General features: G+C 49.9%; 1 protein-coding gene across 1 annotated transcript in view; it reads left to right on the top strand.

The window, feature by feature from the left end:
- RPN1 (ribophorin I) overlaps positions 1-10,425 on the top strand; it is a 30,497-nt gene extending 20,072 nt beyond the window's left edge. The window contains exons 6-10 of the mRNA XM_003279897.4: positions 3,383-3,482; positions 4,203-4,341; positions 4,561-4,680; positions 7,972-8,217; positions 9,772-10,425. Coding sequence (XP_003279945.2) covers positions 3,383-3,482; positions 4,203-4,341; positions 4,561-4,680; positions 7,972-8,217; positions 9,772-9,954 — 788 coding nt within the window. The 3' untranslated portion in view covers positions 9,955-10,425. The remainder of the gene's footprint in view (positions 1-3,382; positions 3,483-4,202; positions 4,342-4,560; positions 4,681-7,971; positions 8,218-9,771) is intronic.
- Positions 10,426-14,589: the final 4,164 nt, after the last annotated feature.

Below are 14,589 nucleotides of genomic sequence, written 5' to 3'. Positions count from 1 at the left end.
ATTTTTTTTCTTTCAATTATCAGTCTTTATAGATGAGGAGTGTTCATTTGTCATTCTCAGGAAGGCTGGTTTATCAGGAACAACTTTTTATGAGTGGGTACGAGTTACTATTGTAAAAGTAATACATGCATTTGATAGTCAATCCGAACAGTATGTAAAAGTCTTCTTCTTACTTGCAGTTCTGTCATCAGATGGAACCACTGAAATTCCTTTAAATAGTTTTTGAGTTATTTAAAAAATGAAAATTCAGAGAATAATAAAAAACACTTTTATATGAACACCCAGAACTAATGATTGAAAACATTTTGTCATATTTTCTTCAAGTCTTTCTTTTTTTTGAGACGGAGTCTCACTCTTGCCACCCAGGCTGGAGTGAAATGGTGCGATTTTGGCTCATTGCAACCTCCACCTCCTGGTTCAAGCGATTCTCCTGCCGCAGCCTCCCGAGTAGCTGAGACTGCAGGCACCCACCATCATGCTCAGCTAATTTTTTGTATTTCTAGTAGAGATGGGGTTTCACCATGTTGGCCAGGCTGGTCTTGAACTCCTGACCTCAGGTGATCCACGGGCCTCGGCCTCCCAAAGTACTAGGATTATAGGCGAGAGCCACCACGCCCGGCCAAGTCTTTTTTTTAAACCTTTTTACTGAAAAATAAGATAAAACCATACAAAAAATGTATAGCTCAGTGAATTATTATGAGGAAGACCTTGTGCCGCTCCCCACCCACTCCCGTCAAGAAATCAAAATTTGCTAGCTACTCAAAAAGTGTTCCATGTACCTCTTCCTTCTGAAAGTCACTGCCCCGACTTTGAGTAATCACTTTCTTGAATATCTTTGTAGTTTTATCACCCAAGTGTGTATCTCTACATACTATACCTTAGTTTTGCCCTTTTCAATCTATTCAATTTGCCTTATTTATTAATCTGCAGTTAACACCTACATCTGTTTTTCTTGGCTTGATCTCCGCTCACTGCAACCTCTGCCTCCTAGGTTCAAGCGATTCTCCTGCCTCAGCCTCCCGAGTAGCTGAGACTACAGGCACCTGCCATCATGCCTGGTTATTTTTTGTATTTTTAGTAGAGATGGGGTTTCACTGCGTTGGTTAGGCAGGTTTTGAACTCCTGACCTCAAGTGATCTGCTCACCTTGGCCTCCCAAAGTGCTGGGATTATAGGTGTAAGCCACTGTGCCAGGTCTGTTTTTTCATTTAAAACTTTTCTGGGAGGCTGAGGTGGGAGGATTGCTTGAGCTCAGGAGTTTGAGATCAGCTGGGGCAACATGGTGAAAACGGGTCTCTACAAAAAAATTTTTAAAAATGAAAAATTATCTGGCCCACATCTGTAGTCTCAGCTACTCGGGAGGCTGAGGCAGGAGTAACACTTGAGCGCAGGAAGTTGCCCTCTAGCCTGGGTGACAGAGCAAGACCCTGTCTCTAAAAAATAATTAAAGTTGCTTTTCTTTGCATTTATCTTTTTTTTTTTTTTTTTTGAGACGTAGTCTCGCTCTGTCGCCCAGGCTGGAGTGCAGTGGCGCAATCTCGGCTCACTGCAAGCTCCGCCTCCCGAGTTCACGCCATTCTCCTGCCTCAGCCTCTCAGAGTAGCTGGGACTACAGGCGCCCGCCACCACGCCCAGCTAATTTTTTTTTTGTATTTTTAGTAGAGATGGGGTTTCACCGTGGTCTCGATCTCCTGACCTCGTGATCCGCCTGCCTCGGCCTCCCAAAGTGCTGGGATTACAAGCGTGAGCCACCGCACCCGGCGTTTCTTTGCATTTATTTTAAAGCATTATTGTTTGTTGTTATTCACTCTAATCCATCTTAATTAGCCTTAATTCCTAAAATGCCTCTTTTATTTCTAAATTTTTTTCCTGATTTCTATCATTTTTCTGAATTTTTCTTTTTGAGACGGAGTCTCACTCTGTTGCCCAGGCTGGAGTGCAGTGGCGCGATCTCGGCTCACTGTAACCTCCCAGGCTGGAGTGCATTGGCACGATCTCAGCTCATTGCAACCTCCGCCTCCTGGGTTCAAGAGATTCTCCTGCCTCAGCTTCTGGAGTAGCTGGGACTGCAGGCGTGTGCACCACGCCCAGCTAATTTTTTATTTTTAGTAGAGATGGGGTTTCACTATGTTGGCCAGGTTGGTCTCGAACTCCTGACCTCAGATGATCCACCCGCCTCAGCCTCCCAAAGTGCTGGGATTACAGGAGTGAGCCACTGCACCCGGCCTGAATTTTTCTAATTATTTTTTACATTGTTCTTGCATGACTTACATGATTTTATTAATACCTTTAGCTTGTTTTGGAATAGCAGGAGCAGTCTCCTGGTTCGTTTTTATGGGCGTCTTGCTGGCATGTTTTCATTTTCTTATAGGGATCTTCTTGTTTTCATCCCATTTTTCTTACATAACTTAATCTTTTTTTTTTTTTTTTTTTTTGAGACAGGGTCTCGCACTGTTTCCCAGGCTGGAGTATGGTGGCACAATCTCAGCTCACTGCAACCTCCACCTCCTGGGTTCAAGTGATTTTCTTACCTCAGCTTCCCAAGTTGCTGGGATTACAGGCATGTGCCACCACACCTGGCTAATTTTTATAGTTTTAGTAGAGACGGGGTTTCACCATGTTGGCCAGGCTGGTCTTAAACTCCTGACCACAGGTGATCTGCCTGCCTCTGCCTCCCAAAGTACTGGGATTACAGGCATGAGCCACTGTCTGTTGATCATTTTTAATGTGACCTTTCCGACGGAGGGATGGTTTAGAGTGGCTTTTGTACCTTCCCAGATCTCTGCTATTTTAGTGTGGTATACGGCAAAAACATGTGGCTTGCTTTCTGAGCTTTCTCCTGCGTGGTTTTTGAGCTCCATTGTCCCTATCATGCTCAATTTTGATTCTGTTGAGCAGTTTCTCCTCACTGTAGGGCACTGTCCCAGAAGGGGAGTTCTGCTCTCAGGGACTAGACTGCTGCAGACTCGTAGACCTTCTGCAGGCCCGTTTCACTCACCATTAGGCAGGGCATGACTGCTCTGAGTTTCAGCCACTCCTCACATTGGCCTGCTGTGCTCTCTAGGGAATCCCGGTTGTGTGTTTTGAGGTTCTGCTGTTCTCAAGCCCATCAGTTGCCCTGTTTCTTCTCTCTGCTTTCTCCTTCACAGACACTGATAACGTGAAGGTCTTGTGGCTGTCAGTGTTTTGACCCCCATCCCTGTCTCTGTGTTGTGGGGTTCAGTAGAGATACTTTGTTGCCTGGTTTTGTTGTAAACATGGTCCGTGGGTTTTTGGTTTTGCTGTCTAGTTGCTCTGTCTTTATGTGATCCCCTGTACTTATTTCTCTCCTGCCTATTTGATCCATTTACCACATCATTGCTTATGCTTGCTTGATCCTTCAGGTGACCAGTATGCACTGAAGATGAGGTTTGTGGACCATGTGTTTGATGAACAAGTGATAGATTCTCTGACTGTGAAGATCATCCTGCCTGAAGGAGCCAAGTCAGTGTGACTGTTCCTCTCCTTTGCACCCAATTTCTCTGGTTGTACCCTTGTGGTACCCTAAGGAGAGCCTATGTTCTAGGGGCACAGTCTTTGTGTCACTTTTCTCTAGATTTACTTTATCAGGGAACATCTACTTGGCCTCTCTTGAGTCACATATCCACTCTGACTGCCAGAATGAGAGACCCCTTGATTTTCTTCCTGTGGGGAATGTTCCATAGTGGAAGAGTAGTTCCTTATGCAAATCCAGGCTGTGCTGTTTACCAGGAGAAGGGACAGTGGGCCTGGGCAGACAAAAGCAGGACATGTCCCTTGCCCCGTAAGAAGCTCTTATTCATGTGAAGAGAAAGAACATTCAGAATAGCTCGTGAGGCATCTATTCAAGCCTCTCAGGGACGCACTAGGTAGGATGTACAGGAGAGCTGTGTCAACTTTGTGACTCCAAGGAGTGGGGCCAGTACCTGTGAGAACTTGGGAGTAGAGGATTCAGAGGGACAGTTGTTGCCTCAACAGACAAGGGCTTTAAAACAAAGGGCTTTCTGGCACTGGCTCCCCTGTCTCAAGAGAGTGGGTGTTCTCCATAGCTGGGAAGGGAGCAGAGTGGGGGAGTGTGAATTTAGTGATCTCGAAAGGCCCCTTAGCCTTGGAATTCTCTGATTCTAAACCTGGTTTATCGATGTAGTTGGTTGGAGGCTGTATTTTATTCCCGTCTTCTTCCAGGAACATTGAAATTGATAGTCCCTATGAAATTAGCCGAGCCCCGGATGAGCTGCACTACACCTATCTGGACACATTTGGCCGCCCTGTGATTGTTGCCTACAAGAAAAATCTGGTAGAACAGCACATTCAGGACATTGTGGTGAGTGGCTCCACTGTTTGCCTTCCATGCCATCTTCCCCAGACAGTGGGCTCTGGGGCCAAGAACTCACCCCCTGTTCCTCCTTGGGCTGGAGTCATTTGAGCTCATGGCATCTTCTGGTCTTGGGGTGCGGCAGCAGGTCGAGTGGGCCAGCCTAGGTGAGTCTAGGCTCCCGTGTCCCTACAGCCCCGATGAAGCCTGTCCTCTTGCTTCTCCCAGGTCCACTACACGTTCAACAAGGTGCTCATGCTGCAGGAGCCCCTGCTGGTGGTGGCGGCCTTCTACATCCTGTTCTTCACCGTTATCATCTATGTTCGGCTGGACTTCTCCATCACCAAGGTACCCTCTCAGCCTTCTTCCTGCTTGTCAAATTTTGTGTCCTTGGTAATAGTTCACCAGCTTGAGCACTGATCCTCACAGTGAGCCCAGGGCAGGACGCCATGGCCAAAAGACCCCTGCCTGTGCTCATCCTTGCCGAAAGGGTACTTTGTTTTTGTTGCTTGTGGTCACCAGCACAGGAGGTTAAGTCCCTGCTTCTGTCTTGTTTTGGCTCTGGAGACAGAGTAACTTAGATGCTCAGTTGAGGCAGGAAAAACATGAAAAGATTGGTGCTTATTTAGCTGTTTTGCTTCTTGTTATTCAGTGGAACTTGGAGGTGGAACTCCCCTCTTAGTCCCCTCTCCTTCCCCTGCTCCCCCTTGGTGATTCCTTGTTGGGAGCAGAAACCATTGACCTGGCCCCATCAGCACCCTTCTCCCCACCCCCACTCTCTGCTCCCTGACAGGCTACCTGGCTCCTTGGTCCTCCCCAGGCTGCACTGCTGTTATCCTCAGGTCATCCTCTTGGTCTTCTTCCTTCTTTCCTCCATTTGTCATTCTCTCATTGTTCCTTAGGGCTCTTGGCGCCATGCCCCAGGGTAGGCACTAGTACCAGGCACTTATTGTAGTCAGGTGGGTGAGGCCTGGTGGAGGAGATGAGCACAGCTGGTGCTTGAGGACTGTGGGAATGTGATGACAGGCACAGGGTGTGCTTTTTTTTTTTTTTGAGATGGAGCCTTGCTCTGTTGCCAGGCTGGAGTGCAGTGGCGCTATCTCCGCTCACTGCAACCTCTGCCTCCTGGGTTCAAGCGATTCTTCTGCCTCAGCCTCCTGCGTAGCTGGGACTACAGGTGCGCACCAAGGGTGTGCTTCTAGTGGGGCAACCTGGGAGGCCCCAAGGCTACCCTGAGGAGGTGACAGGCAAAGAAGGTGGGGAAGGGCATTCAGTTGGAGGGGCTGATGTTTGTGAGACAGCAGGGAGGGGTTTTGGTAGGACCTGTGAGCAAAGATGTTGATCCAGCCGAACTGTGTGGGTCCACTTATATGCAGATTTTTTTCTTTATTCTTTTCTTTTTCTTTTTTTTTTTTTCCTGAGTCGGAGTCTTGCTCTGTTGCCCAGGCTGGAGTGCAGTGGTGTGCACTCGGCTTGCTGCAACCTCTGCTTCCTGGGTTCAAGCAATTCTCCTGCCTCAGCCTCTCGAATAGCTGGGACTACAGGTACGTGCCACCACGCCTGGCTAATGTTTTATATTTTTAGTAGAGACGGGGTTTCACCATGTTAGCCAGGATGGTCTCAATCTCTTGACCTCGTGATCCACCCACCTCGGCCTCCCAAAGTGCTGGGATTACAGGCATGAGACACTGTGCCTGGCCAGATTTTTATCAATCAAATGCAGATAGGAAATGCAATACTCAATACAGTGTTTGAGGGATCTGAAACCAAATATGTGGAGGGCTGACTTTTTGTATACTTGGGTTCCACAGGGCTGACTACAGGACTTGAGTATGTGCAGATAGTCGGAGATGGGGGGGGGGGGGCTCGAGGAATAACTGTGTGTGTGTGTGTGTGTGTGTGCGCGTGTGTAATTATTTCTGCTGAATCATTGGAGGTTAAGTTGTAGACATTGTGCCCCTTTACCCTTGAATAGTTGAGCATGTGTGTAGCCTGAGAGCAAGGGTATTCTCTTACATAATCACAATACAATGATCAAATTCAGGAAATGTAATGTTGCTAAAAATCTGGTACAACAGCACGTTCAGAACTTTGTGGTGAGTGACTCCACTGTTCTGCCTTCTGTGCCTTCTTCCTCAAAGAACGGGTAATGTAATTGTCCGTTAGTTAATTAATACTATTAACTGGCCAGTTAATTAGTACTGTTGACCAACATCCAGTCCATAATTTTGCTGACTGTCCCCTGATCAATCACAGCTCACTGCAGCCTCGAATTCCTGGGCTCAAGCCATCCTCCCACCTCATCCTCCAAAGTAGTTTGGGACTACAGGAGCATACCATCATGCCCAGCTAATTAAAAAAGTTTGGGGGGGTGGTTGTTGTTGTTTGGGGGGGGGGGGGGGGGGGGGGGGGGGGGGGGGGGGGGGGGGGGGGGGGGGGGGGGGGGGGGGGGAGGGGCATCCAGTGGGGCAGCGCGAATATTAAAAAAAAAAAAAAAAAAAAAAGTTTTTTTTTTTTTTTTGAGGCAGAGTCTCACTCTGTTACCCAGGCTGGAGTGCAGTGGCACGATCAGGGCTCACTGCAGCCTCGACCTCCTGGGCTAAAGAGATCCTACCATCTCAGCTCCCTGAGTAGCTGAGACTACAAGCATGCGCCATCATGCCCGGCTAATTCTTTGTATTTTTATTAGAGATGGGGTTTTGCCATGTTGACTAGGCTGGTCTTGAACTCCTGGACTCAAGCAATCTGCCTGCCTCGGCCTCCCAAAATGTTGGGATTACAGGTGTGAGCCACTGCACCTGGCCAAAATATTTTTTTGTAGAGATGGAGTCTCATTATGTTACCCAGGCTGGTCTTGAACGCCTGACCTCAAGTGATCCTCCTGCCTCAGCTGCCCAAAGTGTGGGGATTATAGGTGTGACCCACCATTCCTGGTCCTTTCTTTGTGTTTAATAACCTTGATATTTGTAGTGTAGAGACCAGTTTTATGGAATGTCCCTTAATTTTGGTTTATCTAATGTTTCCTGCTGATTAAATGGGCAAGACTGCTGTAATGTATATGCAGGGCACACTGACATTATCATCCTTGTTCACATCTATCTGTCTGCCTTATTGGACTGTGAAGTGAAATGTCTGCTTCATCTTTTTTTTTTTTTTGAGATGGAGTTTTGCTCTGTCACCCAGGCTGGAGTGCAGTGGTGCGATCTCGGCTCACTGCAACCTCCACCTCCTGGGTTCAGGTGATTCTCCTGCCTCAGCCTCCTGAGTAGCTGAGATTACAGGTGCCCGCCACCATGCCCGGGTAATTTTTTTTTGTATTTTTAGTAGAGATGGGGTGTCACCATATTGGTCAGGCTGGTCTTGAACTCCTGACCTCGTGATCTGCCTGCCTTGGCCTCCCAAAGTGCTGGGATTACAGGCATGAGCCACCAGGCCCGGCTGGTCTGCTCATCTTTATGGCCCTAGTTTTGCCCGTTGCTGAACCTGGTCCAGATTAGGTGTCAGTAGGGGTTTGACTCTGACTTTCCAAGAAGGTGGCATTTCTTTTTTGGATGGCTGGTGGTGGCAGATGTTCTTTGGGAGATAAGGTCAGAGTGGACCCAAGCCTGGATGTTGTCACACACGGTGCCTCTCCTTCAGGATCCAGCCGCAGAAGCCAGGATGAAGGTAGCCTGCATCACAGAGCAGGTCTTGACCCTGGTCAACAAGAGAATAGGCCTTTACCGTCACTTTGACGAGACCGTCAATAGGTACAAGCAATCCCGGGACATCTCCACCCTCAACAGTGGCAAGAAGAGCCTGGAGACTGAACACAAGGCCTTGACCAGTGAGATTGCACTGCTGCAGTCCAGGCTGAAGACAGAGGGTTCTGATCTGTGCGACAGAGTAAGTGTCGGGCATCACAGAGTTGCTTGGCTTGGGGCCCTCCATGCCTCACTGCTTTGTCTAGGGCAGACACTGGGCAGCTCTCTTGCTTACCTGCATGCTTGTGGGATGAGACTGCATCTGGCCATAGCTTTTCATGTGGTGCCAGTCCTTGTAGAGGAACAAGGGATTTTTGGGGTCCTGGTGTGAGCTCTGCCAGCCTCCTCAGCATTGTGTGCCCTTGTGGCCAGTATTGAGAGTAGCTGCATCCTCTCCTGGAGGCTAGACCGTTCTAGGTCCCAGGCTGCTTATGTTGTGGTACAATGAACCTAGACTTCAGAATCAATAGGTTTGAATCCAGGCTCTGATTCAGAGTTTGTAAACCTGGCCAAGTCACCTAACTTCTGTGCCTCAGTTTCCTCATCTATAAAATGGGAATGCTGTTAGCCCCTCATAGGGGTTGTGAGTGTCAAATGAGTTAATGCATGCAAAATACTCAGAACCCTGCCTGATACAAGCTATGTAAAGGAGTTATCTGTAAATGAGGACAGTAACCTTTTTGCAGAGGTGCCCCTCAGAGTCACTGACTCCCCTGTCCACTCCCTGGCATTCCCTCTCCTCACCCTGTGTGAATTTCCTCTTAGCACCTACCACTTTTTTTGTTGTTTGTTTTTGAGACAGGGTTTCACTCTGTCGCCCATGCTGGAGTGTAGTGGCGCAATCTCCGCTCACTGCAAGCCCCACCTCCAGGCTCAAGCGATCCTTCCACCTCAAGTAGCTGGGATCACAGGTGCACACCACCATGCCTGGCTAATTTTTTGTAGTGATGGGGTTTCGCCATGTTGCCCAAGCTGGTCTTGAACTCCTGAGCCCAAGTGTTCTGCCTGCCTTGGCCTCCAAAGTGCTGGAATTACAGATGTGAGCCACTGTGCCTGGCCCACACCCACCACTTTCTGAAGCAATTTATTCTTCTACTTAAGTGTTAATTATATGTCAGCATCTGAGGGCAAGATCCCTTATCTGTCCTTAGTGCTGTTTTCTGGAACCTAGAATTGTGCCTCACGCCATGGCTTACTAAACATTTGTTGAATGTTGAATGAATGTGACTATACCAGTCCTCAATGTGACATACAGTAGGTGACAATGGCTGTCACCTCCCCTTCCCTTGCCATTGATCTTTTGCCTAATTGAATCCCTGGAACTAATTTGGCAAGCTGCAGGGAGAGAAGTGATGTTCATAGAGGAGCTGCTCTATGCCAGGGGGCATGACAGGTGCTGCCAAGTAGTTTCATACTCAGTCCTCAGAGTCCTAGAATGGAGATGAGGCCCAGGGATGGTGCAGGGCTTGTTCACAAGGGCGTAAGAACAGGGCTTGTGGGTGGTGAAGTTGGCATTTGAAGCCAGGCCTATCTTCCTCCATAGCCAGCCCTGCTGCCCTGGGACACTGTGCTATTGGCTGCATTTGTGGCTGATCCCTGTGGAGCTCTGGGGTCTGTAGGCCTGGGAGATGGTGGGGCCTGCTGAGTGGGGTGGGAGGACCGCTCACAAGTCCTGCCCTGCTTTTGCCTTGGCCAGGTGAGCGAAATGCAGAAGCTGGATGCACAGGTCAAGGAACTGGTGCTGAAGTCGGCGGTGGAGGCTGAGCGCCTGGTGGCTGGCAAGCTCAAGAAAGACACGTACATCGAGAATGAGAAGCTCATCTCAGGAAAGCGCCAGGAGCTGGTCACCAAGATCGACCACATCCTGGATGCCCTGTAGCCCCTGCCCGCATCCTCCAGGGGGCCCAGGGTGCCTGCACTTCGCGGTGGCAGGCAGAGTGGGTGGTAGTGGGAGGTTGTGCATGGAGGCCAGTGAAAGCTGACATCTGTAAAAGGCCTTCAAGGAAGAGAAACCAGGCCCTGCCTCAGGCAGTGTAAGCTTGCTGTTTTCCTTAAATCTTTCCTTTTTTTTTTTTTTTTTTTTTTTTTTTTTTTTTTTTTAAAAAAAAGAAAACTAAAAAAAACTCCCATTAAAAACAAAACATCTTTGTGTTTTGAACAAAGGAATTTTCAATATTTGACTGGTATTCTGTTCTGAAGTCTAGGATATTTTTTCAGTCTATAAAGCCCCCTGTTTCATGGCCTTCTAATTCCTGATGTTTGGGTATTGTGTGAGTGCATGTGTGTTTTTTTTTTTTTTTTTTTTTTTAAAGCGTGTGTGAACAAATGGAAATAAAGCAGGGACTGTGAACATTTGTTTTTGGTCTGTTGAAAATCTCTCATAATTTCATTCTTAATTTTGGGAATAGTGATTTTATCAAGTGCTTTTTGTTCATTAAATAATGGATTTGCTTCTCAGCAGGTTTGCAAGGCAAGCATTTACATTTTACATATTAGAACACTGAGGTATTCTAGTACCAGAGTGTTGAAAGAGGTGAAGTGGCTTAGGTCACAGAATGGAGTAGTGGAGTGAGGCCTCCATTTTTGTAGTTTTTGCATCCTTCCTGTGAGTCATGTTTTACTCAGCATCAAGGAAACAGTAATGAGCAAAGCAGAGATAGTTCCTCTCAAGAGGCGAGAGATTGAAAGGTCATGTGGGGAATCGACAGTGCCAGTGAGTGCCAGGCTTTCTGCCCCTCTTTCCTCTCTGCAGGAGTTCACTCCCTGTCTGCACCTAATGAATTCCTGCTCAGCCTCAGGCAACACCTTAAGGTTACTGTGTCAAGAAGCCATCCATGGCCTGCCACACTCAGTCAAGTCCTGTGGTACCCTCTTGTTTTCCTTTGTACCTCTTCTCTACCTCATATACCACAGTTGGAATGTGTGTGATTACTGAACTAGCTTCAATAGGGCAAGGGTTTTATCTGATATGCTCATCTTTATGTTAACAGGTAGGTGTTCAGACCAATCTGACACGTAGTTGGGTTATTGAATGTTTGCATGAGTGGCTTACAAACAGCTTAAATATTGGCAGGTGGGTTAAGGGATTACTGGGGAAGTCTGTAGAAGACCAGTTGTGAGGAACTGATGCTGAATTCTGTTTCAGACATGGCAAAATGGAGGTGCTTGGGACATCCAAGTGGGAATGTCCCTGGGCAGGTGGATATTCAGGCCTGGAATTCCAAGGTCTGGTGTGAAAGTGGTAAATGTGGGGCTGCTGGGCCTAGACATGGTTATGGAAAAGGTGAGAAGGAGACGGGACAGTGCGCTAGAAGGGTGTAGAATAAGAAAAGATCCAGAGCTGAATATTAAGACGACAAAGTAATAGTGGCCACCTGTGTTGACAAAGACCAGGACTCTCCTCACCTGGGACAAGAAAGACCAGGACTGTGGTGTCATGAAGCGAAGTGGAAAAATGTTTCCAGGAGTGAACCCTCTGAGGCTGAAGAGACCTCAGGAGTGGATCACTGAAGGCTTTTACCCATTGGTGACTTGAGAACTGTGTTGGTGTGGGGATGGGATTTGGACGGAAGTGAGGCTTTCTTTGAGTCCTGACAATGCATTTCGCAAACAGGCTGGGAAAGGGATGAGTGAGGGCCTTCAGGAGGATGTGCAGCTTGAATGTTCTACTCTAAGGTGGGAGACACCAAGTGTGTTGAATGCCATTGGGAAAGATCCAGTTGAAAATGAGAAGTTGAACATAGGGATTAAGAGATTGTGCAGGAGGAAAATAGGAGATCCAAGGACAGTGGAAGGATGGGAGGAGCAAGAAGGAAGACCCTCCAGAGTGGGGCTCTGCAGTCAGATCCCTGGATGGAAATCCCAGGCCTGCCGCTCTCGGTGACCTTAGGCAAGTCTTTCCGTGCAAAATGGAGTAGGGCTGTTACCTGCTTCCTAGGATGGCTGTGTGGGTCACATGCGGTCATAATGCAAGGTGGCCTATAGCAAATGCTTGTTAAACAGCGACGGTCTCGCCGAGCTCTGGCCTGAGCCGGGGACGGAGGTTGGTCCTGTCCTGGGGGTTGGAAGCCGTGGAGGCCACGTTTAATCTGTGTTCACAGTGGTGTGCCCGTGGACCTGGCCTCACGCACGCCCGGCCTTGGGGGCCCCTGTGGGAGGGTGCATACCCTGACCTGCCAGAGAGGCGTCCGCCGCAGCCCCTGCTTCCCTAGGGAACCCCCGGGCGGCTGTGCCTCACGGAGGGGCCCTGCTTTACCGCGGCTGCATACCACCTCGGGCCATTTGGCCAGCTGCTTCACCAGCTCTCTTCATCCTCTTACTCTCCCTGAAACTTTTTCTCCGTTTTTTGGAGCAGTCAGAAAGCTTGGCCGAAACCAAGAGAACTCGCTGGGCGCGCGTGCAGGTTGGTGGGCGCCCTCTGCTGGGCCGGTGGGCCTCGCAGGCCTGAGGAGCGAGCTGCGCCTGCGCCCTGGTGTCCCTTCGTAACACTGCGACACGTCACTAGGGGGCACCGGGGAGTATGGGCGAACACGCAGGCGCAGACGGCGGGCTCGGGTTAGAAAAGTCGCGCATGCGTGGGGCTGCTCCTAATTTAAAGGGAGCGCGGCTCCAACATAACCAAAGCCAATTCTCCGGCTGTGGCGCCACCTACGGGTGTGGGCTCGTAAACGGCCGCCTCTGGCCGGACTAGGATTGGGTCTGGGGTCGGCGGCCTCAGGACCACTGGGCTGCTGAGGGGCTTAGCCATGGGGACCTGGGCTCTCAGCTGTCCTGGAAGGCCGCAGGGCTAGCTGGGCTGGCCAAGGCCGGTGGCTCCCCCAGCATCCTGTGCTGGGTGCATCCCTGGGCCCAGTGGGGTATCCAGCGCTGCCCTCCCCACCTACGGCCTTCCAACATCAGTTGGTTGCTGGGGCACGTTGCCCTAGGCCACGTGCAGCCCTGCGCTTCCCTGATCCTCGGTTTCCCTAGTAGTAAACAGGGCCTCAGTTTCCCTCTTGTAAATCTCAGGGAGGAGGTGAAGTGGGGCCATCCAGTGTAAAGCTCGGTTCAGGCTGGGCATCCCTTGGCTCAAGGGGACATGCCCCAGACACCTGATATCTCTCACTTAGTCTCAGACCCAGCGTACCTTCTCTGTGGCCCTCATGTGGCTGTATAGGAGTGGCCCACCCACTCCCACTCCCATTCAGATCCCCAGGCCACAGTGCCTTTTGTCCAACCTTGGCCAAGATGGCTGACCCTAGTGGCCTGGCCCTGGCAGCCTCCATGGCTGCAGCTTTGGGATGTCCCTGTAGTCATAGGTGGCCTCATGGCAGGCCCCCAGTCTTGAACCTGGACCCTGGCTCAGGGAGGGGAAAACACGGCTGAAGAAGGGCTGGGTGTCACTTTCTCTCTTCCATTTGTCTTGAAGGCTGTCATGGGAGAAAACCCCAAAGGACCCAGTGCGCCCTCACAGTTTCACCACAAGTATCCTGACCGGGCGTCTGGTGCCGAGCTGATAGTGCAGGCCCCGGCCGCAGCCCCGCCGGAAGCCCATGCTGTCAGCGGTTGGGGGCCGCAGGCTCAGACAGGAAATGCCCCCGAGTGTACCCCAAGGCCCTCTGCAAAGGCCTGATGCTTTGGATGAGGCCTGGCGCCATTTTGAAGCTGGGCCTGACTCTGGGACTCTGGCCTGGTTCTGGGGCTTGTGGCCTGGGATCTGGGGACTGCTTTGTCACCTGCCTGGACAGGTGTGGGAGATGACAGGGAGGGAAGAGAGAACCTTCCAACTGGGCTAGACCTGAAGCGAAAGCTGAATGATGCAGCCTGTCCCCTACCATGGCCAAGCCCTTCCTGGTGCCCCCAGCCCAGCCCTGTAGGGTCTCAGCTTCCATCAGGCCGTTGGTTCCATATGCAGTGTGACAGGCCCAGGACTAAATGCAGGGGACACAGAAAGGAGCAGACAGCAGAAGTGCTGGGTACCAGGAAAGGCAGGCTGGAAGGGAGGGCCATCAGGAGGGGCCATCGCTGCAGCTGAAGGATTTGCCTGTGGGGGATGGTGGGGAGGGAGGAGCCCAGACTCCTTTTTTGACTTCCACTCAGGACATAGAATCCAGAAAGATTTAAGACGAGTGTCTCAGTCTGTTAGGGCTGCTGTAACAAAATACCATAGACTGGGTAGCTATAAATAGAAATTTGCTTCTTACAGTTCTGGAGGCTGGGAAGTCCAAGATCAAGGCACTGGCAGATTTGGTGTCAAGAGGTCCTGCTGCTTGGTTCAAAGACAGCACCTTCTCATGTCCTCACATGGCGGCAGAGATGAGGGAACTCTCGGAGTTATCTTATAAGGGCACTAATGTCCATTCATGAAGACTCTACCCTCATGGCCTAATCACCTCGCAGAGGTGCCACCCTCTAATGCTTCACATTGGGGGTTAGGTTTCAACATAAGAATTCTGGGGGGATGCAGACATTCAGTCTGTAGCAGTGGGAAGGACAGGAGCCTGTTCAAATGCTGATGAGAAGGAAGGAGGTAACA

Source organism: Nomascus leucogenys, chromosome 21 (assembly GCF_006542625.1).
Source record: "Nomascus leucogenys isolate Asia chromosome 21, Asia_NLE_v1, whole genome shotgun sequence".
Lineage (NCBI taxonomy): Eukaryota > Metazoa > Chordata > Mammalia > Primates > Hylobatidae > Nomascus > Nomascus leucogenys.
Note: the sequence above shows the minus strand (reverse complement) of the source record. Positions and strands in the feature narration are given on the sequence as shown.